The sequence below is a fragment of the Malurus melanocephalus genome, unplaced genomic scaffold (assembly GCF_030028575.1).
Source record: "Malurus melanocephalus ecotype Western Australia unplaced genomic scaffold, MMel_1.1 scaffold_77, whole genome shotgun sequence".
Classification (NCBI taxonomy): Eukaryota; Metazoa; Chordata; class Aves; order Passeriformes; family Maluridae; genus Malurus; species Malurus melanocephalus.
In genome coordinates this window covers 2,080,391-2,105,198 of record NW_026623309.1, presented here as the reverse complement: position 1 = coordinate 2,105,198, position 24,808 = coordinate 2,080,391, and the positions used below count along the sequence as shown (strand labels likewise).

At 38.8% G+C, this 24,808-nt stretch overlaps 1 protein-coding gene and 1 long non-coding RNA gene across 2 annotated transcripts; one reads left to right on the top strand and one right to left on the bottom strand.

Moving 5' to 3' along the window:
- Positions 1-1,102: 1,102 nt before the first annotated feature.
- On the bottom strand, positions 1,103-20,476 carry GSPT1 (G1 to S phase transition 1). The gene is made up of 15 exons (XM_057367311.1): positions 20,028-20,476; positions 11,412-11,459; positions 10,983-11,024; positions 10,071-10,298; positions 9,042-9,075; positions 8,482-8,559; positions 8,124-8,304; positions 7,570-7,724; positions 6,512-6,652; positions 5,706-5,799; positions 5,285-5,365; positions 4,558-4,731; positions 4,036-4,125; positions 3,545-3,713; positions 1,103-2,840 (listed from the first exon to the last, which is right to left on the bottom strand). The coding sequence occupies exons 1-15, from the start codon at positions 20,326-20,328 to the stop codon at positions 2,788-2,790; spliced, it is 1,869 nt and encodes a 622-aa protein (XP_057223294.1). The 5' UTR covers positions 20,329-20,476; the 3' UTR covers positions 1,103-2,787.
- Positions 20,477-23,402: 2,926 nt separating this feature from the next.
- On the top strand, positions 23,403-24,539 carry LOC130574226 (uncharacterized). The gene is made up of 3 exons (XR_008965400.1): positions 23,403-23,724; positions 23,831-23,976; positions 24,194-24,539. It is a non-coding gene; the product is annotated as an uncharacterized LOC130574226 (long non-coding RNA).
- Positions 24,540-24,808: the final 269 nt, after the last annotated feature.

Sequence of the window (24,808 nt, the reverse complement as noted above, 5' to 3'; positions counted from 1 at the left end):
TATGAGATAAAGCTACACCAGGACCCAGGAATACCCTGCCAGTATCCCATGCAAGCACAGTTACCGTGGCAGTGCTCCTAGGGATGCTGTGTCTTCAACTTTTATTTTCCTCTTTTCTTTTTCCCCCTTCAATTGTTGTGGTTGCACAGCTCCTTTATTTTTGTTTCATCTTCAAAGCAGCATTCCACATTTTCACAAAAGGAAGTATTCAAAATGGTCATTTAAAAAAGTTTATTACATCAGTGAATCAGCAAATAGTATTTATTTCCAACAAAGCCACATTATCTTTTGTTCTTCTTTCATCTAGATTTAGCTGTATTTAATAGTAGCAAAAATGGGACCATAAAATGTAGAATGGAGATGAAGTGGAAAAGATGTAATCTGAGGACTATTCAAATACAATGTACTTCCAGCTCTTCTACCCAAAATGCAGCCAATTCGTGTAGATTTATGCCTTCCATTTTCATGTATTTGCTATTGACTGCAAATATTTTATACCCAAATAAAAACCTCCTACAGGATAGCAATATCTTTAATTGCATAATGTGGATTCTGTTAATGAATTTGTAATAATACAGCCTCTCCCTTTACAGACAAGGTAACATTAACTGGAATGATGGAAATGGTAATCGAATGTACTAGATGGGATGAATAATGGAAATACTCAGACTTTCTATCTACTGATATTCCAACCCACCAGATGATTATTCATTTTAATAATAAATACTCAGTCCAGCCTCAAAATAATGAAGTTTTAGAATCCCCCATTAAATTTGTTCAAAAGTGGAAAACTGATGCTCGAGCATCACRTAGTCTTCAGATGTATTCCAATGCTTTTAAAAAAAGTTTCAAAAGATCTAACAATTTAAGTATTCTCCAATAATGGTCTTTGCAAATTTTAAATCCATGAGCTTACTTCAAGAATGTAGTCAGATATCTGGAAATCTTGTCAGTCCAGATTATGAACAAGACAGTAAGGTTCCTTGGCTTTTAATTTCTTCATTAGTTTAAGATCCAAGGAACTGTGGGTTTTGTTCACTTGGTAGGAAAAAAAAATGCTACTTTTAAACCCTGATTTATCAAAAAAATAAAAGCCCAGAGATTTGCAGACATAAYAAAATTTATTTAAATTCCATGCATTACGGTAGCTACAAGTGTAGTCATATGAAACTGAAGGACAATAACTTCTTCTGTCCATACAATGTAGCTGTAAGTGAAATGAATGGGAGTTCCACAATTACAAAGAAACAAACAAAACAAACAAAAAAAAACCCAAAAAGGTAAATCTGTTTCAGTTTTGAGTTATCTGTCAATTCAGATACAGTCACTAGACTGTAGACTTTTGGGGGAGAAGATGGGCTCACCAATTTTACAGCTGAGAATGTTTAGTTTAAGATATTCTGAAGAAGCTTGGAAGATACCTTTTAATAGTTACTACTAGTACTCTGGGAAATGAAAAAGAATCCCTTAGCCTTCATCCCAATTGTTAGAATCAGGACAGCAATTGCAGAGAGTCCATTTTCAAAGTGCAGCTAAACAGGGTTTTATTATGCAGCTCCTTCAAGTTGTACTGAGTAAGCTTTATTTTGAACCAGTTTTGCTTTAATTTCTCAAGAAAAACTTCACTGGTCCTCATAAGCTTACATTGCTTTTTGATATGCAAAAATTTACAGACTGTGCTTGATTCTGACCCTCCCATATTTCAGTATGTGCAAACTCTTAGGGATTTAAATAGTCTTTCTCCCTCTCAGTTCAGACTGATCTTTAAAACAGCAAGGATTATCCAGCCCTCTAAATTAAAGACAGGGTGAACTGAGTAATTTATGTAACTGGCACTTTTTAATTGGCCCAGTTCTCCCACAAAATGTAGCTCTTATAAATACTAATAGGCACTATTGCCACAGATTCTCTTATTTTTGCAAGTTTCACTGATTTACTGGTTGTTAGCGTTTTCTGCAGTTAAGAATATAATAATGCTGAATTTTTATAAAGACACAATATGTAGTTCTAGCCTTCAAAATTGACTGTGTCTAATAATGATGTTAAGTCAACCTAAATTTGCTGAAGATATTAACAAATGTAAAGCTAATGAAGGTGCCACATTTGCATGAATGTTTTTTAATTTTTAGAATGCATTCAAGAAAGGGAAGGGGCAAACCTAATTRTTTTAATACAAAGTTGGTTGAGTGCCCAATTGCCTCATTTAAAACTGTGTGTGTGGGGAGGCTGAGGAGTTTAGAAAAGTCCAAGTAACCAAGTATCTGGGTTACTGGGAAGTTAAAAAGCTAATGCAACTGYGTTACATCCGGATAAAAAACATTATTCAAAAGCAATTCCAATACCGAAAAAGATTTCAAATTGAATAGTTTATTAACATGGTAGTCATCTTTGTAACATGTGCACACACACTCGCACACTCTGAATGATCTGCCTGGAAAAAAGAGGTCTTAATATATATGCTGGGGGAAATTAAACATTAAAAATCCTTTAGATTTTCATAATTATAGGCAATTATGTCCACATCACTTACAAAGCTATTGCCGAATCTTTCCAAGGAAGCAGAATTTGGGAGAAAAAAAAAATTCTTTTTGGGAAAATTCAACAGTGGCATAGCAGAGCTCTCAATATGAGAAAGCTGACATAATGTGGACCTTTGCTGTGAAATTTGTCTTTGCAAAATATGGGGAGAAGTTTATCAATGGGCAGAAAATAAGAAGGCGGTGTGAAGTAGGCTTTTGCTGAGTCGATTTTCCTCACAGTATTGTGCGGGGTCATTGAGAAAAATGCTTAGTCCTTCTCTGGAACCAGTTTCAGAACTTTTCCAATTGCAATGGTCTTACCTAAACCAAGGAGACAAACAGCAGAGTTATATTTACAGTGGAAGGAATGTAGAAGTCTCCAAGAACATGAAAACTTTCCCCAAAATAYAGGCTCTTGAGAGTATTAGAAATCTCAGAGAATAAATTGTTAACATTGTAACATCAGTGTCTTTTAAAAGCACGATAAAATCTGAAACAGCAAGCCTGCTATTCTGACAGTAAAGAAYACAATGTGGATTGTGGAAAGAGTGCTTGTACACTCATCTAAGGAGAAGGCAAGGCAGAATTACTACCAGATCGATTTACTGCTTTTCAAGGTAATTTTAAATGCACCCTACAAACCTGGGAGTTTTACCAGGGTGTGCATGAGTTAAAGCCCAACACAGAACCCCCTGATATTTTGTAACTCTAAATAGTGAAACTATTCTTATTGTAGGTGGACATTCCAGGACACATTAAAAAAGCATTGTTGGTAATTTTTCAAATCCAATCTTTTGTTCCACAATGCACATTTCTGTACATTATTCAAATAAAACTGGCTCYCTGTTACTAGCAAGAACTCTGCACAATGACAACAATTTGCTTAGATTTACTTTTCCATCATTACCCAGAGAGTGATATCCACTAGATCCCAGCATTTGAATACTTCATTGCCATGCATGAGCTCCTATTTCAAGTAAGTGTATTTTTGCAGCAGTCAGTAACTGTTGCTGAAGCAGCCTTACCCTCATCCCTTAAGGTGAAGCGACCCATCTGAGGGAAATCTTTGAATGTCTCAAGGCAGATCGTTCCTGCTGTCCTTAAACGGGCAATGCAGACTTGATCTTGTTTCACAAAACGGGGCCGTGTCTTACTTTTTTCTCCTGTTTTTTTGTCTACCAAGCAGATTAAGGCCTGTATAAGAAARTATTTAATAGCTTTGAGTGCTAAAATAATGGTTATTTTTCTTCACAAACAAACAGAATTGGTCTAAGAAAGAAAATACTTACAAATATATGAAAATCTTGATTTATTCAGTAATGACTTACACCACTTTTCAAAAGGCTTATGCTAACAGTTACAGCYATTCTTGTTTGTGTGGAGCACTGACCAAGAATTCCATTCAAGGCTGGAGCTTTGTTGCATTARTTACCCTACACATGTATGATATGACAGAACTCCTCATCCCAACCACTGGATTATTTATACTCACATCACAACTTAAAATAACACTTACTGTTATCTCAACTTCTTCAATACAGGTGTGGATGTGCAGCACTGCATTATAACCTGGGCAGATAATGGATTTGTGCTCAATTATCACTATCTGTAAAACAATTCAAAATAAGTGCATTTTTCCTAATTTCATTTATAAAAGAACAGAGAATAATCAAATGCAGAACTATATTAAAATGTCTACTGAACAATATACACACAAATTTTTGTCAAAGAGACAAAATTTTARATCACTAACTTTTTTATAATATGAAAATAAAAAATTGAAGAATTGGCCTGATGAAGTCTTGCTTTTGCCATTACAGGTATCTAAAACTTCACTGAATAGTTACATTCAAAATAAATGGTATTTCAAAACTTGAATTATATCAGYGTTTATATGTTATTGCCAATTTAGAGACATGGAAGTGAATAAGAAATCTGAACTGGAACTTCAAACTACTGAAGTTTCAGATCTGCTGAAACAAAAAGTATTTCCATGGTTTTTACTCCTCTATACAGCAATTAAATGTAGCTATTCTACCTGGGCATCAAACGTGCGTCCAGAATGACAAAGGTTGTTGAGATCACAGAGAATAAATCCTGGAAGGATCTCTTCCTCTTCRATTCCCTTCAGTCTGATCTTTAGATTTTCACCTGGAGCTACAGAGTCAGTTTCCACATCATCAGAAAGGATTCCAAGAACTTCCACATTGTGCTTAAAGAAAACAAAAACATAGTTTTGCATTGTGAATATTTTAGTCTGGCACAAAATAAGTGTAATATGACAGTATTTCAGGAAATAATTCCATTACAATTTAATTTCATTATATTTGGTTCTATCAAGAACAGAACATTTAAAATATTTGAATGATGAGGTACTAATACTTAAATATTTTGAAATTTTTTTTTCCTGTTTCCTTTTGTGGGAAAGAAAAAAAAAAAGGCAGGAGGTGTAAAGAAATAAACCTTTGAGCAGTATTAAACCACAGCAGGAAAAAGGTTTAGTGGGCCCACGTACAAATACACAATAAAACCCAGTTCATGTTTGATTATCTGTAGTCCAGCAACTGAGTTTACTAAGGCAGGACAACCTAAATTCTGAATGCTAAGGAACTTCACCCATGTAAAATATGAGAGCCTAGTTGTGTTCAACAGAGCAATACAATATTTTCTGATTTAAAGTAATGAGTATCTTTAAGAACCAAGCTCGTATTTTAGGGTAGTAAATATTTTTAGTATTTTTTTAATGTAATAAAAAGTTTCCATACCTTGTTTGGCATCATCACAAGCTGTTGTCCTTTGCAAATAGAGCCAGACTCCAGCTTCCCAAGGACCACAGTGCCCATATCCTTCACAAAAAGAAATTATTACATCCCAATTGAAAACATTTTCCTAAAGAGTCCATTCWATTTATGATTTACTTCTAAGTTTGATTACTTAAGTTCTATGAAGTTATCTAACTCTGCTGTACTACTATTTTGGAAATTGTTCTCATGAAAGATTACAGATTTTACAAGTTTCATATAATGCTGAAACTATTTACTTCCCCTTCCTGCCTCTATTCTACAGTTGGAAATGTGACATTAGCGAAGAAACAAAGATACTCTCTAAAAGAACAGTAAATAGTCCATTTACTKCTTTCTGAAAATTGTCTGTTTATATTTTCTATGTTATTATTTTAATTTGTACCTTATATTTATCCACAATTGGCAGCCTGATTGGTCCATCAACTGAACGGTTGAAGTTTGGCAAGTTGTCCAGGTATGGAATAAATGGTAATCCACTAAAAGAGCAGAAGGCATTTGTTTCAATTTTCAAATTATTCAGTATAGACAAATGCAGTCCAACAAAAGGAATAATTTTCATCTTGCTATCATGACCTCTAAGACAGCTAAATCTATTTTAACATCCCATCAGTGATGTCCACTTTACCTCAGCTAACATGTTAATACTCAGGAAATGCATGTTTTTAAGTTACATTACAGGCATATTTTACACAAATTAATTATTCCTTTGAGGATCACAACAGATGTGTAATAGATTTTGGAAATACAAAGCCACAAGCTAGGTCCAAATGGGATTTCCATTAATACTTTTTAAAGTATACTGAACAATACTGAAAAATATGACATCCACTGAGAGACATGGCTKGTCCCTAATTATAATAGAGCTTCAAGCAAACTGTTCACATTACACAATTACTCACTCTAGCAACGTCAACTCAGCATCACTGGCACGTTCAAGTGCTTGTAAGGCACTGAACTCACACAGCCAAAGAATACTGCTAATATTTTACTAATAACCTTCTGCAGTTAGCAAATGCTTTTCATTGGCACATTGCATGGCTGTGTTCTTGTTACCCTGACTGTATTTCCTCAAGCACTTTGGCACACATACCACAACATACCACGCTCTGCTACTTCCCACCTTCACTTTAGCATTTACTTTTACTGAAATATAGCAAATATTCACATTGCTCAATTTAAGATACATACATATACCAAGGACAGAATTCTGACTGTTCTTTAAGGTTTGCTCCAGTCAGTCCTGAGCAGGGCATGAAATGAATGTCCTTTTTGGGATTGAAGCCAACTTTCTTCAAAAATGGCACCAGTTTCTCTTTACATTCCTCATATCTATTAAAATGACAAGCAGATCAAGGTAAGTTCCACTTATTTCAGCATAACATAATACTGTGCTTTAAAAACCCAACAAAACCCAGATATTACAGTTTTATCAGTTAAGTTTCTGAGTGAGCAGCAAGCAAGCCTAATAAAGCCTGTATACCTATCTGCATCTTCTCCCCARTCTTCAGCACAGCTCAGCACTGTTTATTCCCCTATTCCCCTCATTCCTCTGCTCCATGAGGCATCAGCAGTGCTCTCCATACACTTCARTGACAGGGCTGGGTGAGCAGCAGCACATGCATTGCTAAACCAGGCCAGCACAGCAGGACAGACCACGCAGACACTACTGAGGTCATGCTGCAGGCTGTCCCTTCAGTGCTGSCTTGGCCTCCTCCAATCCCCTGCACAGCTTCTGAAGGTTTCATGCTATTTATTTCTGTTACACTGCCTCCTCTCAGTTTGGGGCRAATTCAGTAATGTCAGGAGATTGGGCAGGACCAAGGCAGCACAGCTGGGTGTGCCTCACTCTCTTAGTAAAGCAGGCTGACATTCCAAGGTTGCACAGGCCCTCATGGCTTCCCACAAACAMTTCTACAATTCTGGGCAGAACACAAAGCAGGTTCTCTGACAACTCTGGCAAACTCGACTACTGAAAACACAATCAGTTGCTTTTTTAGATTCAGTATAAAGTTTCCAAGTCAACAATTAAACTATGCTAGCATGCAGGGATTTGTTAGATCTGTCTGCATGGATTCAGGTAGCTGAAAATGAATGTTGTAGTGTAGARCTTCCAGCTTAGTTGAGAGGCACTGTCCTAGGCACCATGCTTCTGGTTTTCCTGACAGTTTTATAACCTCTGTCTTTAGTCCACCAGTTAGCCATTCTTTCAACAATAATGGGGTATGAAATTTAAATATTAAACTCACCTTTCATTACTCCARTTTACAGTTGGATCGTCCATTTTATTAATAAGAACTATTAAATGCTTTACACCRGCTGTTTTGGCTAACATGGCATGTTCTCTTGTTTGTCCACCTTTCTCAAATCCAGTTTCAAACTCTCCTTTTCTTGCAGAAATAACCTAATTAAAGATACATATTTTAATCAAKGTTCTACAATTCTCTCAACAGAACAATTAACAATCAATAACACTGCCTTATTCAAAAAACTTATGGTGGTCAAACCTAATATGAGCTTTCAAAACGCACTGGTATATTCCAAATATTACCCATTGGTTTTTGCAGTGACATACAAAAAAAATCACGACACCTATAGACAGCTTTAAGAAGTTCTTAAGTTGCTCCAAACCTCACTCATCTTGGTTAACTTAACATCTGAAAATTCTGCCTGCTGTAAGTAACCAAAAGTAACCAAAAGAATGAAAAAGCAAAAAAATTTAAAAAAAAAGGAAAAAAAAAACCAGAAGCTTAATCCCACAGTAATATATACATGCAATATAAAGTATCCAATTTGTCCTTACCAGCACAGCAAGATCAGCTTGAGAAGCCCCACCGATCATATTTGGAACAAAGCTCTTGTGTCCAGGAGCATCTAAAATAGTGAAGTGTTTCTTCTCCGTTTCAAAATAGGCACGACCCACTTCTACTGTTTTACCTTTGTCTCGTTCTTCTTGGTTTGTGTCTAAGGCCCACGAAAGGTACCTAAAAAAATCCCAACCCAAATACTCTATTTTTGTATTAATTTTTATTAAATTGATATACAATTTGTTAGTCATAAAATGCCTTTTTTTCTTAATTGTTTTAACCACCTAAGCATTGCTAAACCAGTTTTATTGCAGTGAAAAGAGCAGTGTGCTACTGTTTTCAGAAGGCTCATACCATGTTTCTCTGTTTTTTTCTTTAGCTTCTCTTTCATATTTTTCAAGTGTTCTTTTGTCAACCATTCCCGTCAAATACCTAAGAAGAGAGGARAAAAAAAAGCACAATTTTACATGAGGTAGAAAGATATTTCCAAATAGCTAAATACTTATACAATCCCTACAGATTATTATGACTGGAGAATAAAGATATTAATTTTTTAAAATCTTCACAAGAAAGGACAATGTTTAACCAAGGGTACAAAGCAATTTCAAACTGCATTTTAAAATACAAAGGAAAACAGCCACATTCTAAGAAAGTGATTAATTTTTAAAATTTGATAATGTTTGGTTTTGCAYAGTTGCTTCCATTAAGTGAGAATCCTATTGCAATAAAATTAATCTGCTGGAATTAAGAAATTCCAAAGACAGTAAGTAACTAAATTGACTGAGATTGTAACATTCTGTTATAAAAGTATTAGCCCTATGCTGATTAAAGCTACAAAGAAAATATTAGTATTCTTAACTGACGATTTTTAATTGACAAGAACAGGAAATCTAAAAATCTAAGAGTTTCCTTACATTATTTGTCCTCCAATAGTTGACTTGCCAGCATCTAAAAAAAAAATTTAAGTCATTTTACAATTCTAGTAACCAATTTACAATTCTAGGAACAGCAGCAAACCATTATGAACTATATAATCTAATTTATTYCCAAATGATATATTTTTTTAGCCATAATCTAAGTTTTTTGAAGCATCTTGAACTTTCTCTGGTTCCCATAATAATTTGCTGTCAGTTAAATTACACTGAATTTTGAAAATGGTATTTTCATATATATAAATTCAGCATTATCAATAACAAAAAGCCCTTACGGAGCAGTGATCCAACTAAAGCAAGAATTAAGAGTGGTTTCCCTTCTCCCTTTACCCCTTGTCCCTAACTTGTGTGGGCTGCACGKCTGCTCACAGCCTCTTTTACGTTGTGTGACACCATTCTGAATTTACCCAAGGAATAAATTACAGTACTTTTAAGGTGACAAGTAACTACAGAAATGAAAAAACAGAATTTACTGTATAACTCATGATYCAATAATTCTCTACTTTAGACACCACCCGAGTTTTTCTGAAGTTTGTTGAAACTTAAATGAGGATATTTTGCTATAAATGCTTCTTTTTGCCAGGAATAATGCTAATCTATTGTTTATAACCCTACAATTTTTTGTATTTAGATAATAATTTTTGAATTTAATAGCAAGAACCCTCACCCTTTTAATTTAAAATTAAATAGAAAAGAAGCACCACTTTCTKATTTTGTTCTTTAGATCATGAACAYAGACGTGTCACTTCAGCACTCAACAGGAGTGGGTGCTTGAGAAATTAYGAACACAGGCACTGTTGTGTCCAAGAGAACATGCTCTACCTGTGGCACTCTACCCCTAAAAGAAGACACTTAAATTTTTCATTTTCCAGAGCAGCTTCATTAGAATTAATACCCCTGTAAGTCTCAAGATATGGTGAATACAAAGAACAGCATTAATTTCTAATCCTCTGAGTCCTGGATAATACACAACACATAAATCCAYTTACTTCACCTTGACTTACAACTTACCTACGTGTCCAATGAATACTACATTTACGTGCTCTTTCTTTGGAGCACCTGGAGGTGCTACAACAGATTTCGGTTTTGGTATTTCCTCCTCCTCTTCCATCATTTCCTGAGCGCTCTCTTCCGAAGGCCCTGCATCCCCCATGGGACCACATCCTAGCTCTGCTTCACTTGGTTCTTCTTTGTGGTCCCATGACTCTTCTGGGGACATTTCTGTCTCTCCGTTTTCCACTAAAAATTAACCAGGTAGACATATTCAAATAGATAAAGAAATTCAAAAGCATTACTCTGGGGAAAATCCCTTGTCCCAAAAATGCAATCACAAGGCTTTAACTACCAGGTCTGCTAACATTTTCCTATATGAAAAGGGACAACTGCTGCTTGCTCTGAMATTATTAATGCCAGGAGCTTTCAAGCTAGCTTGTGGGCTGACATAAGAAGTCTAGGATTCAGAGGGATTAAGAAGCTTCTGTTATAACAAGGCAATAATTTTAGAAAGAAAAAGCAAATCTAAGAACCACTCAGACCAGCAGAATTGTCTGAATCCACAGACACACACTACCATATGTTTAGAAAGCAAAGGAGAGGGATTATGGTTTAAGTTCACTCATAAAACATAAAAAACAATGAGAAAGGTATAATTTCTATGTTCTGATTGTTGATATTACTGACCACTTTGAAGTTTTTGATAATCATCATTCCACACACGTTAATGGGGCTATTCGGTAATATGAAATTATTTTTTAATAAAGTACCGATCATTGTACAAGTGTCCAAGTAATCCAACTGCACCTGTCAATGCATCCTAGTGGTCACACCTCATTCCTCATAATAAAGATACAACAAAAAATAGTAAGAACTGTAGTTAGTACACTACAGTATTATCATAGTGGAAAGGAACAATTCTCATCTTACCAACAGATTCTGAAATTTCCATGTTAACAGCAGCATTTGAACCTAGGAGGAAAAAAAAGGCAAAAAATAAATCATTAAACACATATATTTACCATGATAACAATCAAGAGCAAAGAAAAATAAGAAACTAAATGAATAAAAGCCTTGTTCAGATGTTTTGGCACTTGCCAAAGCTTTTCAATATACAGACTCATTTCAAAAATTCTGCTTCATGCTAGTTTTATAATCTTCCATAAGCCACTTTATGAGCCTTTCTCAACTGCCTATAAAACTGTAAATAACTACAGATAATGACATTGCCTTACAAGAGTAGTATGAAGATAATGAAGACTGGAAAAGGTTCACAGAGATTTTAAAGAGGAGATTATTTGCAATAATGTTAAATAAAAAACGTGTAATGAAGCTGCATCAGAACACAAAAACAACTACCTTCACAAGAGGCTGTCTGCTCCTCTGGCGAAGGCTCTACAGGTGCACCTGCAGAGAAAAAAAAATTAACTTATTTTAAAATACAATCATGCAACCAATTTTCAAACTTTGGCATGAAAGACCATCTCTCAACTTCATCACAAGAAGTATATGGAGAGAATAACCACAGCACCAAACATAGCCTCTAAGCACAAATACTGCCAAAGAACACTACCTAAAAGTGGTAAAAATAATACACTACTTCTATAAACAATCCATTTTTTCCCCATGCATGGAAAGATACATTTAAAGCAMGCAATTTTTCTATACATAGTATTTTACCTGCCCATCTTTTTTGGGCATGCTGGCTATTTAGAASTGTTAGTATCTAACTGGTGTTTAAAAATGTCAAAGCAGTTTCATTGTATCCAAAGRCACAATGCCTGTGTGTTGTCATGACTGCATGGAAAGGGTCTGCCAGCTCCTGCTCCTGTCTACTCTGCTCTTGTGCCTCACTTGCACTMAATGTTGAGGAGAAAACACAAACAAGCTATTAAGAACAAATTCTTAACATCTGTAGTTAGGAAGGTCAAGAGATGATGAACTCATTCAGATGTCTGGTAAGTTTGCTAGTCTTCTCAAACACCAYAGCACAGTCCCATTACTTGGAGGGCAATCTCACCAGTGTTGTGTATATATCAAAGCCACAAGTATGTTTTTTTTTGATAAATCACTCAACCTTCTCATGCACTAAACTATGCTACTAAGTTTTATGCTGAGATATAACTAATTATTAAACCTACTAGGAGTGATACATTCCAATTAACACACCACTCAATGTTTTGGGACATTATTTCACATGATTAAGAGATCTTCTATAATCATCCCTAAAACCTTAACCTATTTAGTTTTCTCTTGGTATAAGTTCAACTTTATAATGCTTTGAAACATGTTCATTATCCTTTTTTTCAACCATATACAAAATTCATACACCCTCTGTTTAGGTGTACTCCAGCTCTCCTTCAAAACACAGATCTTAGAGCATCACTTGCTCCATACGCATGATGGCACCTAAAGATGAAACAAATCCCCTCAAAAGAACAAAACCACACAGAGAAGGACCTGATTCTAAGCCTCTTTGCTTTCGCACTGTTTGCGTATTTGCTGCAGACTTCTGTAAAGTGGAGCAGCGCTGGGAGAGCTGGCAGAGGGCCAGAGGACAAAGCTTTGCAGGCAGGGTGAATGTGGGTCACAGCACAACATCCAGTGGCCAGCAGCAAACTGTGGAGGGGCACAGCAACGCCTGAGAGGAAACCATTCCCTGCACTCCTGGGTTAGGTCAAACATGAGCTACATGCCCAAAAACACACCAAGACTAAGACAATGATTTAATATAGTCAGTAAAAGCATAAGAATAGCATACYCTGAGATCCTTTTTAAGAAACGATATATTACTCCCATTTGGCAGCTGGAAAAGACTCAAATCAGCCCATTATGAGCATGGTAAGCAGGTGGCATAAAATCTGTGTATGAACCTAAAGCCTCCATTTTGCAGAACATCCCAAGATTGTTGGCTGTTTCACACATACTGTGGTTGGGATGCATAAATATTTTAAAGATTCAAAGATCACTTCAACAAGCTTTTGATTTCAATCCAGAAGTTTGTCTGTAATGAAAAATGTATCAAATGGCAGTATTAATGAACTTGCCTTGAAAAAGAAGTTCTACAAGTGGCTGGAGAATTAGTTAACTCCTTAGAAATAYATTGTCCATCAACAGCATTCATATAAACTCAATCTTTACTTTCTGGTCTTAAGTGATGCCAATTTTTCAAGTAATGCCTCAAATTATTAGATTTGCACATGATAAGCAACTGTTAGATTTTACACAGCATCCTCCAAACCTCCTCCAAGTTCTAAGTCAAGAACTGCTGTTGCAACCTTATCCGTGGTATTACACGGAGTCAGCAGTTTATCTTTAGTCCTGCTCAACAGCAGAGCCTTAGGACATTTTTTGGAATATCTTTGTTGTCAATGCCAAAGGCAAAAATGGATACACATGMTGCATTCATCTACTGATGCCATCAGACAATGACATTATGTAATTCAGAGTCTTGTCTAGATAAGAATTTTTTAAATGTAAAATTCACTCGAAGAGCATGCACACTACCAAGACAAAATCCAAAACTGCGCAACTTTTAAAACATGGTGATTCATCTCTTTAAAATACAGCTCACATCCTAAAGAAATTAGTAAAGCATCCACTCTGCCTACTTCATTCACACAGCATTCTACTACAGCTGATGTGTTTGTTACATCTCACACCAASTTTTGTACCTCTTTGCATTTTTGTTGTACAATATACAAAGCTGCACAGGTATAAAAAATTAGAAGCTATCATCCAACCTCKGAAAATACTGTTTTAAAAGAGTATAAGCCAGGAACTTTGCAGCATGAAGACATTAGAATGCTAGTATATAAACAACAGAAAATTGCTTTTAAATTAAATTYGTATTAGAATGTAGCAAGTTTTTCATATATAGAGCTAGCAAAGTTGGAACCAGTAATAGAACTGCAGTTAAACTACAGTATTAAAGTCAAACTTAACTGCTAAGCAGTAGTGWCAGCCTCCACCTTTACACAATGTTCAGTGTTCACCAGATGCACAGAAAAAGCTGATAAAGGTCTCCACAGAAGCAAGAACTGCTCAGTAGTTAACTGGTAATTCCTCAGCAGCAGTTACYTGAGCCACATTGCAAATGCCTTCACAGAATTGATGAGAGGCATACATTTGGTGCAATAYATGGCAGCACTCACAGCTCCCAGCCTGCTCTGCTGCTGGAGTGATAAGAACCCAGACAGGACTGGAACCTGACAACTGGGATAGGCTATAGGGTTAATGAAACTGTCCACCATGGAGCAGAGAGATTAAAAAAAATACAGGAAAAAAGGCAAATTTAGTGTGAAAGAAACATCTTATATACAAAACTTAGATGGCCTGTATAGTGAATTTGTTATTGCTTCTCTAATACAGGCATCAAGTTCCTTCACAGGAACTTCAGAAAGGCTGAAGAGTGAAGAAACACATGATACCCACCTTAGGGTTCCCATCACCTTTTCATATGTGTGATACCAATACCTGAGTTCAGCACATATTTACACAATAGTCACACAGTCTCAACAGTTTTCATGCATTACATAACAGATGTTTGTCCCTCCCTTATTTTTTAAATGAAAGCATAAAGAGAATTACACTAGAGTAAAAAAGAATAAAAGTCTGCATCAAACACACTGCATGAGAAGCAGAATAAAAAAAACCAAACCCAAGAGATTCTTAGTTAACAAAAACACACAAAAAAATCCTTCAAGCACAAATAAGTGCTACAGCTAAAAAAGGKGTTTTATATTCAATATTTAAAAATTTACAGAAAGAAAAGGTTTAAGGCAGTTGTTTTGAAAGTTAAACATAAAATTATGTTCTCCTCTCTGCCCTGCWTCATATGCTATGGTCCAGCTTCATCAGTGGACACACCAGAGGACACACATTTAAAATGCACCAACGCAAGAGCAGCTTTTACATTTCAACATGACTCTAAAATTCACCAAAAAAATACTAGCACTTGTTTCATATTCATGGCATTTTAGTACATATTAACTTAGCAAAAGACCCACCTTTTTCCTTCCCCAGTGAGGACACACCTTAAGTTTATCTTATCTAAACTTGACATGCTTCTTAACAGCTAAGCCTAAGAAAGCTTATGGGGATTTTCATGGAATATATTGAAAACCCCTTTTACTTAAAGCCAAGTATTTGTGCTCAGTGATAACTTGATTTTTAAGACAGATAATCAAAAAACCAAGCTCAGTATTTCAACAGTCCAGGATTCCACTCTGACAAAGATACCTCATAACCTGGTATTTTTAGTATAAGCCATATTTTTAGTATTGCATCACCTGTCCTAAACTAACTTTTGTACTGAAATTCAATCACTGTCATTTTCCTACAGACCTCTTCAAAACACAGTCATTAATTTAAKGGATTAAATTATGACTGCTTTATTCCTTCATAATAAAAACATCAAAATAAAACCATCTTTCCATCTTAACTTCATACAATCAGCTGCTTCTTTTGCTTCCATGTCTCTCATCACAAAACAGGAGAAAACCCCTAAATTCCTCAAGTGGCACTACAAAACCAGATTATAAATAGAATCCAAGAATAATCCCAGKTTTTTTTGGTGCTCATTTTGATAGAGCAATCAAGTTTTAAGACAACATCATGCTTTCAAATACATTCAAGCAGTAGCCCAAAGCAYGGACTGCCTGTAGCCTCCAGGACAGTTCAGCCAGTCCACAGCCAGATCCCAGTGGGCTGTGTGTCTTTTACTGGAGTCATGCAAGGCCACAAGGGTGATGAATTATTCCAACAGGAGCAACACAATCCTGGCCACCTTCCTGGGGACACTTTAGATGTAGACAAAGGACATCTGTGTAACACGTTGGCACCTTGAGTGCATCACACAGGTATTTTATATCTGATCACCTCTCCGTGCCAAGACATGCAGCCTTTTTCTGCACTGACTGCTTGAAGAGTAGTTGTGCAACTCATCTGTCTAGAGAAGCTGATACAGAACACTGCTCTAGACAATCAAGTGACAACTCAAATCAAGATTTTCAGATAAGAATTTATCCCATATAGTGACACTCTCAATAAAACCCTGATTTGTTGCCATGTAAGCAGTTCAAGTTTGCACTTCTGAAGGATTAACAGTAGCACTACCAACACTTGTGAGGAACTCATCAGCACATGGCTGTGCCAAGGCTGACACCAGGTAACCCTTTAACACAACTTCTTGAATGGTGGGCTACTAGTTTTAGACAAGCCTTTCCCAGCAAGTCCATATGCAAAATGCAAAGTGAWGTCTCTTGAGGACTGAGATGTTAAGAAGTTTTATAGTATAAAATGAGGTAACAGGCTTTGGGGAACCCAGTGATACAGATAATTCATCATCCTGCTCTGGAAACTACAGGTTTTCAGAACTGAAGTAGAAGATATTGAAACTCCACCTCTTGTGTCTGACTGACATATGGATATTGCAGCTGCTACAAGGTCAGAAAAAATGAGGGCAGGGAAAAGCAGGAAGAAAAATGCTATATCCTTTTATTTACTACACTTGAAGGCTGAAGATGTCCAGCTGCTTGAACACAACTGTTTCAGAAGTGACTACCGCAGGCAAATGAGGATATTTAGGGAGTGAAGCAAACAGGGGCACAGAATCTTAAGCCAGATGTTTGCTTGGCTTAGGACTGGAGGTGAGAGTTGTTTAAACTGTAGGCATTAASAAAGACATTCAGAAATTTATTTGAAGCAGCCAAGAGAACTACCAAATGAAACAGTAGCCCTATTACCACCAAAAGGATAAATGCTGCCTTGCCTTAAACCAGCTGCTATGTGTCACACGTTTTCTTCTTGTTACTTTTGTACTAATGAAGCTTTTTCTCTTGCTACAACCACCGCATATTTCAAATCAGTGAACAATTCAGGTTGGAAGGGATCCCAGGAGTTAGCTAGTTTAGTCTCCTGCTTCAAGCAGACTCAATAGTGAATACTTACAAATAATTTCTGAAAAGAAAAACTGACATAAAATACAGTAAAGACCATACAAGGAAGTTGTGATCAATTTTACCAAGAATCCTGTCTGTGAGTATTCAAGAGCAACAAAAATTGAACCACAAAAACACTGATTGACATTGCATTTTCAGAAATGTTTTGACTCTCTCTTATCCGAGAAAAAAATTATATGGGTGGTAAACATCAGTCAGCTTTTTTCCTACATACAATTTCCAATCAAAAGAAAGCATGTGTAAACCAGAAGTTTTAAAGTAAACTATCAGGAATGTAGGTCTCAGGAGTTATCCAATTTTAGAAAGTTAACATCTTATTCCATAAATGGCTTCTGAGAGTGCTACTTCTGTGCTCTAAACAGAAGTGACAGGATTTTATTGAAATTACTAGAAACATTAAGYTAGTGTGTATAAAAGGAAACACTATTACACACTACAGCCACACAATGGAATCAGTCCCGTGGAATTTTTTATATGCTGTGCTGCAACAACACATTTATCCTGATCTATAACATCCTTTGAATTACTAAGGGATTATGACTTGAACAAAACCTCACCAAGAACAAAACCTCACCAAGARCAAATTCCAAGAAAAGCATTACTAGAACTTTACTTTAGGCCACTGAAACTCCTAAAGTGACACCTACTTTTTAGATTTCTCCTAACAATTAAAGTTAATTTAGATTCTTCTCAGTACAAATCATGTAATGAAGAATGAGTGTCACAGAGCACCTAACTCCCTATGGGAACAAAAGCAAACTGGGCTGCTGAAAAGTAACCTATTCAGCACCATAGTCTAATCACATGTTGTTCTGACTTATTTCCAGAGCAAGCTCCACCTAGTTCTTCCAGCCAGGAAAGTAGTTGTCACCTTAYACTAACATCTGCAAGGAGAAAACTGTCAATTACCTTCGAAATCAAGCACATCAGACCAGAAGGAGCACCTAACAAGTACAGTATTACAGCTAAGAAAAAAATCTAGGTTTTTTTTAACTGCAGATTTTTGTCTGCTCAATCTTAAGGATATTGAAGCTACTCAGAGAGACTCAAAATCCTGAAYCTCAAAGAAGATATAGCAATCAAGGTGAATTTAAACCAGGCAGATTGCAGCACAATATAGGAAATGCACTCAGCAACTACGATGCAAAGCAAAGCTATCCTGATCACACCAGATGATCAGACCACTTTTAGTAAAGTCATCCCTAGTATCTGGAAAGAAAAAGCTCATCACAGGCTTCAGAAGTACCAAAAGTGGAGAAAAGGAGAATGAAGAAATAAATACAATGAGTAGGTGAGGAAATGTAGTTAAATCCTACAAAAAAAAAAAACCCTAAAGGAAGCCTTAGACAAAACTCTATAAAAATAAAAAAAAAAAATTATTCTAAAAACATTCAAAGCATCAAGAAAGTTTTCAGTTATAGTATTGATTACATAGTTTAAAAAAGCAAACCTTCAGTTCAGATTGCAATATCTGAAAGATGAAATTGAAGATTAGTCAAAGGTGCACCAYGTGTTCATCATAGCCCCAAGCTACCCTGTCTGCCGCTACACGTGTGAAATTTAACATATCCATTTATTCTAAATGGAATTCAAGAGTCTTCCCATGGCTTCTCTCAAGTATATTTTAAARCACTTAGAAACTGCTTGCACAGTACATAAGCTACAATTTCTACTAAAAATCAGGAGTGTTGAACAGCTATAGACAACACATCATCTAACATAAGGAGCAAGTTAATATTCTGTTACAAAAATATTAAAACTTCATCTATAAAAGATACAGATTTTACTTAACACCTATTAACTTTAGATACTAGGGAGAGCAAGACCAATTAATATATTAAAGCAGGTCACAATAAATAATAAGCCACAACCAASAGGAAACCATGCCAAACATAATGTAACAAGTAGTGTGCTTAGTGAAATTAAATTACTAGATAAATACCTGAAACACTAGCTTGTTTCATATTACACCAATAGGGATACAGAAAATGATAGGAAAAAATAGGAAGATCTCAAATTCCTTAGCTGCAGGAGTGATATTAAAACACTACCACAAAGTTAACCGGCATGTCTGATGCTTGGAAGGACCTTCAGTTTGGAGCTGGAAATGAAAAAGTAGCTCTCCTTTAATTTCCCATATGCAAAGTAAATCTAGTAYAAACATTGGTTGCATACACAAAGATCCTTTGAAATTAAAAGCAGAGTAAATTTCAAGTTATTCCATTAACGGAGGCCAGCTGGACAAAACTCGCTTCTCCACTAATCCTTTATCGGCATTATGTTAAAGAAAAATTACTTGATATAATCTTCAAAAAGACCTTTAAAATACATCTGAGCCACTGATGGCTGAACCAGTGCTTTTCTCCCTAGCAACACAAAATTTATTACCTCCAATATSTTCGACAACTCCTATAGTGCTATATGTCGTATATTATATATATATATATAATATTTATTTTATGTATTATAGGAAGAGCAGAGGTATGTGTTTTTTTCTCACCATGGGTGACCCTCTGCGAGCAAAGGTCCCAGAGAAATGGACACGGGCTGCACAGGGATCCAGCCCAGCCCAGTTACTGCTGCTCGCTCCCCGGGCACAGCACTGGCAGCCGGCGCGGCCCCGCAGCACGGCCCGCAGAGCCCCCGCACCCCGCGGCCTCACACCCGCCGGGCCCCCCGAACCCAGGGGCTCCCACACCTGCTGCCCTGCCATGTTCCACAGCCCCCGACGCCCCTTCCCCAGCCCCTCTCCGCGCAGGGCTCCCCCGACCGTCCCCCCCCGCCGGCGAGAGCCTCCCGCGGTCGGACCCTGCTCCCGCCCCGGGCCGGGCCCCCCGCGCCCCTGAGCCCCGAACCGCCCCCCGCCCGGCCCGGCTCCCCGCCTGCCCCGTGTGGCCCTTCCCCCGGCCCCCGCGGGCCCGGCCCCCTCGCCCCGCTCGCCCCGCGCCCTCCCAACATGGCCCCCATCCCTCCCTGCCTCCCTCGCCCTCCGCGGCGCCGGCCTCGCGGTTACCGAGCGGCGGCGGCGGCGGGAGGCCGGGCGGGGGCGAGGGCGGCGGCAGGCCGGGCGCCGGGCCGCCCCGCAGGAAGGACGGCACGAACTCGGCGGCGTGGACGTTGGGCACGAACGGCTTGGCGTTGACGTTCAGCTGCCGGCTGAAGGCCGCCCCGAGCAGCTCCTGCTGCGCCTCGGCCTCCGCGGCCGGCRGGGCGCAGCCCGGGCCGACGCCGCTGCCCGGCTCGATGTCCGCCTGGTCCCAGCAGTCGGGAGCCGAGTCGCTGCTGCTCCCGCTGCCGCTGCCGTTCGCCTCCATTTTGTGGCGGCCCCACAAGGCTCCGCGGCCCCGAAGCGTCTCCCGGGTGAGGGGGGAGCCGGCGGCGGCACCGACTCAGCACTCGCTCCGCCGATTCCGCGTGTGCTCCGCCGCCCCGACGCGAGCGCAGTGTGGCCTCCCGGGCCGCCGTACCCCCTCCCGGCAGCCTCTCCTGCCGCCATCGCAGTAGTTTTTATCTGCCCCGTCTGTCCTACCGCTGCACGGGTGAGGTGAGGGAAAAAAACTACAACACCCGTCATGCCCCGCGCGYGCACCCTCGGCCCGCCTCCCCTGGACAGACGGGAAATGGAGTTGCCTGCGCTCCCTGCGCACTTGAGAACTGCAACTCCCGGCAGCCCCCGCGCCCGCCGAGAGTCCCTGCGGGCCCGCCCTCTCCTCCAGGCGGACGCGGGACACTGAGGCGGCGCGAACGCCTCAGGCGGGACGGGAATCGCCTGGGTCGGCTTCCATCGGTGCAAAATTGCCCTGAWCCCATCCTAGAGAGCAGAGGTGCACAGACACAGGACACTGGTGGGATGGGAGGCGCCCGGAGCAGCTTCTGTCGGTCCAAAATCCCACGGGAGCCGTCCAGGACAGAGGCGGCACCTGCGCCGGCTCGGCAGCGCTCCCGGGAAGCTGTGGGAACACGCGCCCTCACGGGATGCAGGAGGGAACGCTGCCCTACCTGTCCAGCCAGGAGTAGACAGGATACATGCAAAGTTCCAACTTTGGCCATTCTACAGGACCTTCTGACTTGGTTGTTATCATTTAAGAAACCCTATCCAGTTAAGCCAGAGTCAGTAGAACTTTCCAAATACAGAGGCCCTCAACTGGTATGACTCTTAGAAGTTTTGGAAACAAAATTTCAACAAACAAACCCAAAAAACATTGCTTGAAGTTAAGGATATTTGGAGGAAAAAGGCAGATTTTGGTTATGGGGCTGCTCGAGGCTGTGACAGCATTTTGTCTCCTAACGTACAGTGTGTTTATAACTATACAAAGTAAATACTTGGGACAAGGGGGTTTCTTGGAGTGCTGACATGCAAGGACCRAGTCATCTGCAGCATTATTCATATTAGAACACTGTAGGACAGATTGCAGAGTTATTTTGGAAGCAGATGGGCTTAGAACTAAAAATGAAAGATCTCCAAGAAAAAAGAGAAAGAATCCAAGGCAGTTTTGGTTGGAGAGCAAAAGTTAACCTGAAGGGGTGTGTGTGTGATGCGATCCTGATGAGAACAAGAGGGTTTCTGGCTGCACACCAGCAGCAACATGTGGGCCCTTGACAAGCAAAAACTTTTACATGTGTTAATGGGAATAAGGACTTCCAACTGATCATATCTAGGGGAAACAACTACTGTGAAGGGCAGCACTCATAAAAGAAAGAAAAAAAAGAAAAAAGAAAAAAAACCTCCCCCCTAACACGTCAGAAAGTTTCTTTTGGAAGAAAAAGTATCACTTATAATGCAAGACTAAAAACCTTTGTTAAGTGGAAGCCTTTCCTTCAAACACCACCAAGAGCTTACCTTCACCAGAGCCTAAGGAGTGAGTTTTAAAGATCTTGTGAAAACCACTCTCTAGTTGTTCTCCAGCACAGAGTTACTTTCCAGACAGTCTCTGTTTTTCAAATTGAGAGTAATTAAGGAAGTCTAACCCTTGCCAATATTTAGAGTTTTGTCAAACTACAAGAAAGTGTCAGCTGTACATGGCAATCATGTTTCTGTTTAACAAAAAGAAAAGTAGTATTCAGAGTGTTGTTTGGGTTTGTTTTCTTTTAGTTTAACCTTTTCTTGTTAGGTGACATTTGTTAACCAGGAGGTGCGTGATACATTTCATTTAGTATGGAAACAAGGTAACACCATTTCAAACAGAGGAGCTTATGGGTTACTAGGGTTGAATAATACAAAAAACTCCAGTGGGAAGCAAGCTGCCCACATTCTGCTGAYAGAGTGACTTGTTGCTGAACACTTTTCACTGTCACTGTGAGCATTTAACAGCTCAGGTTTATAATGACTGCAATGCTGTAGTGCAAGCTTCTGTTTTGTTTCAGCCCTGGCACAGCCTACAAGTCAGGAAAGCCTTAACTGGAGGCAGATGCTGCATTTTCAGAGCAATTGAGACTTACTKTAAGATGACCACCACACAGAACACAGAGACAACAATTCTTACACACATTTTGGAATTCCTTAAAAATTTTCTTGAAAGTTTTTTAAATGGAGCTTCTTTCTGATGGCTCCTGAATTGCCAAGTTGTGATACTTCTTTTTGTGTGTTGGAGGGGGGAGAAACAACAACTGGAGCCAAATATATGCTTGATCAGAGGTGCAGAAGTACATATTACCACTGATTTCAGAGGAAAAGAATTAGTTGTGTTACTCAACCTTTCTTCCTTCCTTGACAGGCATTTATTCCCTAGGTACTTACTAGGATATAAACAATTAGTCCACAGAATTTCAGAAGATGCCAGAAGTCCTTCAAAGTGTACAAACCTGTTTTGCAGGCTGTCACGCATAGGAATTGTGTAAACTCAAACACTAAATTTTTAACAGGGCTAGTAGTTTGTTTTYCCACTTAGGAACAGCTGGTACTCAAAACAAAACCTAAGTGGAATTACGATAATTTTACTGGCAAAATATCTACTGGAGTGTAAATGGTCCTGTTTGCTTGAAGTTTTAAAGCATTATAGAAACTCTTGTTTAAATCTCTTAGCACATCAAAATGTTTAGAATAAATATACTACCTCTTCATTTAATAAATACTGAAATGCTTTTCTTACTGAGAACCACCCATATAAATCCATCCTCACATCATGACTGAAGTGATCAAAACTGCTTWGAAAAGAGGAGTCTGGCCCATGTTAACATGGGAGGAGTGGGGTGCAGAGAAATTGTCCCCCACCACAGATRCAGTTCTACCATCCTTGTGCTGCTTCCGAGCTGTGTTAGACCCTGTGCTGAGTCTGTCCAACTCATTRAATTTAGTGACAAAATAATCCTCTTTCATTTTCCTCCCGGGCCACTGAGATGAATCAGCTAGGAGACACATGACAAATGCCAGAGCTGGTGTAAAGTGAGAATGGGGAACAGGACTTACTTTTTGGTGAGAGCAAGTTATTTATATAATAAACTCTCCCAAGGCAGCTTCACCACTATTTTGCAGGGTGTGGTGAGTGGGTCCTGTAGCAGTGAAATGGAGGACCCCTTTATATGACATTAGGAACAGTGTCCTGTACTTTGGTTATAACTTCCACCCAAGGTTCTYACTTTACCCTGGCAGGTTCACCCATGAAATACCAGTGCTTTAGCCATGTAAACTGAACAGAAGAGAAAGATGTGCTTCACTACCAGGGTAYAAACAGGTTAAGAGCTTCAAGCAGTTCCTTGCTCACCACCATCAGGTAAGTTTATTAAACTCCATAAATTATTAACAGCCTTAAAATGGAGGGAGARTTGTTTTAGGGTACTGGGTTATGATTGAATTGACTCAGTTTACCTTGACACCAGGTAACTTCCTGAGCTACTGCAACATGGGAAAAAGCCTTTTGGGGCTGAGACTGGGAGGAGCAGGAAAGGAATCTAACTTCCCTTTCTGGTGTGGCAGCAAGCTGGACTCGAATGACGCACTGTGAGCCGTGACCTGAAATTTAAAGGTATTCAAATATGTACAGTAATGCACCTAAATGAGTAACCTGTTATTTAGAATTGCTTTGAAGTCAGAAAGAGCCTCTAAAAACAAAGTCAAAGGAACAAGTTATTTACTTAGGAGGAAGAGAAGACAGGAGGCAAGAGGTAAATTATTAGAAGTTTGACTCGATGCCAGGAGATTATTAATTAATATTCTTAAACTCTGGCAAATTCTCTTTCCAGGTAGTCTGTGGAAATGCAGCTGAGAACTGGAGAATAGAAAACAGAACTATGTTTCTTCATGATGGCTTTGTTGAGAGCCAAGCATATCCTAAGCTTTACTATTGCTCCTGGAAGTGAATAAAGAGGCTTTTATATTTAYRCAAGACCATGTCTAATCCAAACTAAGATATCTTGCCCTGGAAACATCTTTTTGCTTATTTGTTGTTCCAACACTTTGTTGTTCCATTGCTAATTAACAAATGCTCTTTCTGGCCTGTTCCTCCCCCTGTGCTGGACACTGGCAGAACTGCGGTCCATGAGTCCTCTCACAGAAATGTATTTAAAGCTATTTCATTGGAAGAGTTTAAAATAAAAGTGTTCTTTGGTTTTCCAAATGTAGCACCAGAGCAAAGGCTCTATTTCAYCGTCCAATCATAGAATTATTCCAAGTCTGCAAAGGAATTTAGAACTTGTCTCACACATATTTCATTGTGGGTTGGCAATGAGTACTTTGGAGCTGGAGTCTTCTTTTTGAGGGCTCCAATCTAGAGTTAAAGCCTTTTTTTAATCACTCCTTTTGGAGCAATTAAACACATATTACAGGCTTCAAAAAGGCATAAAAGTAATAGATTTTGC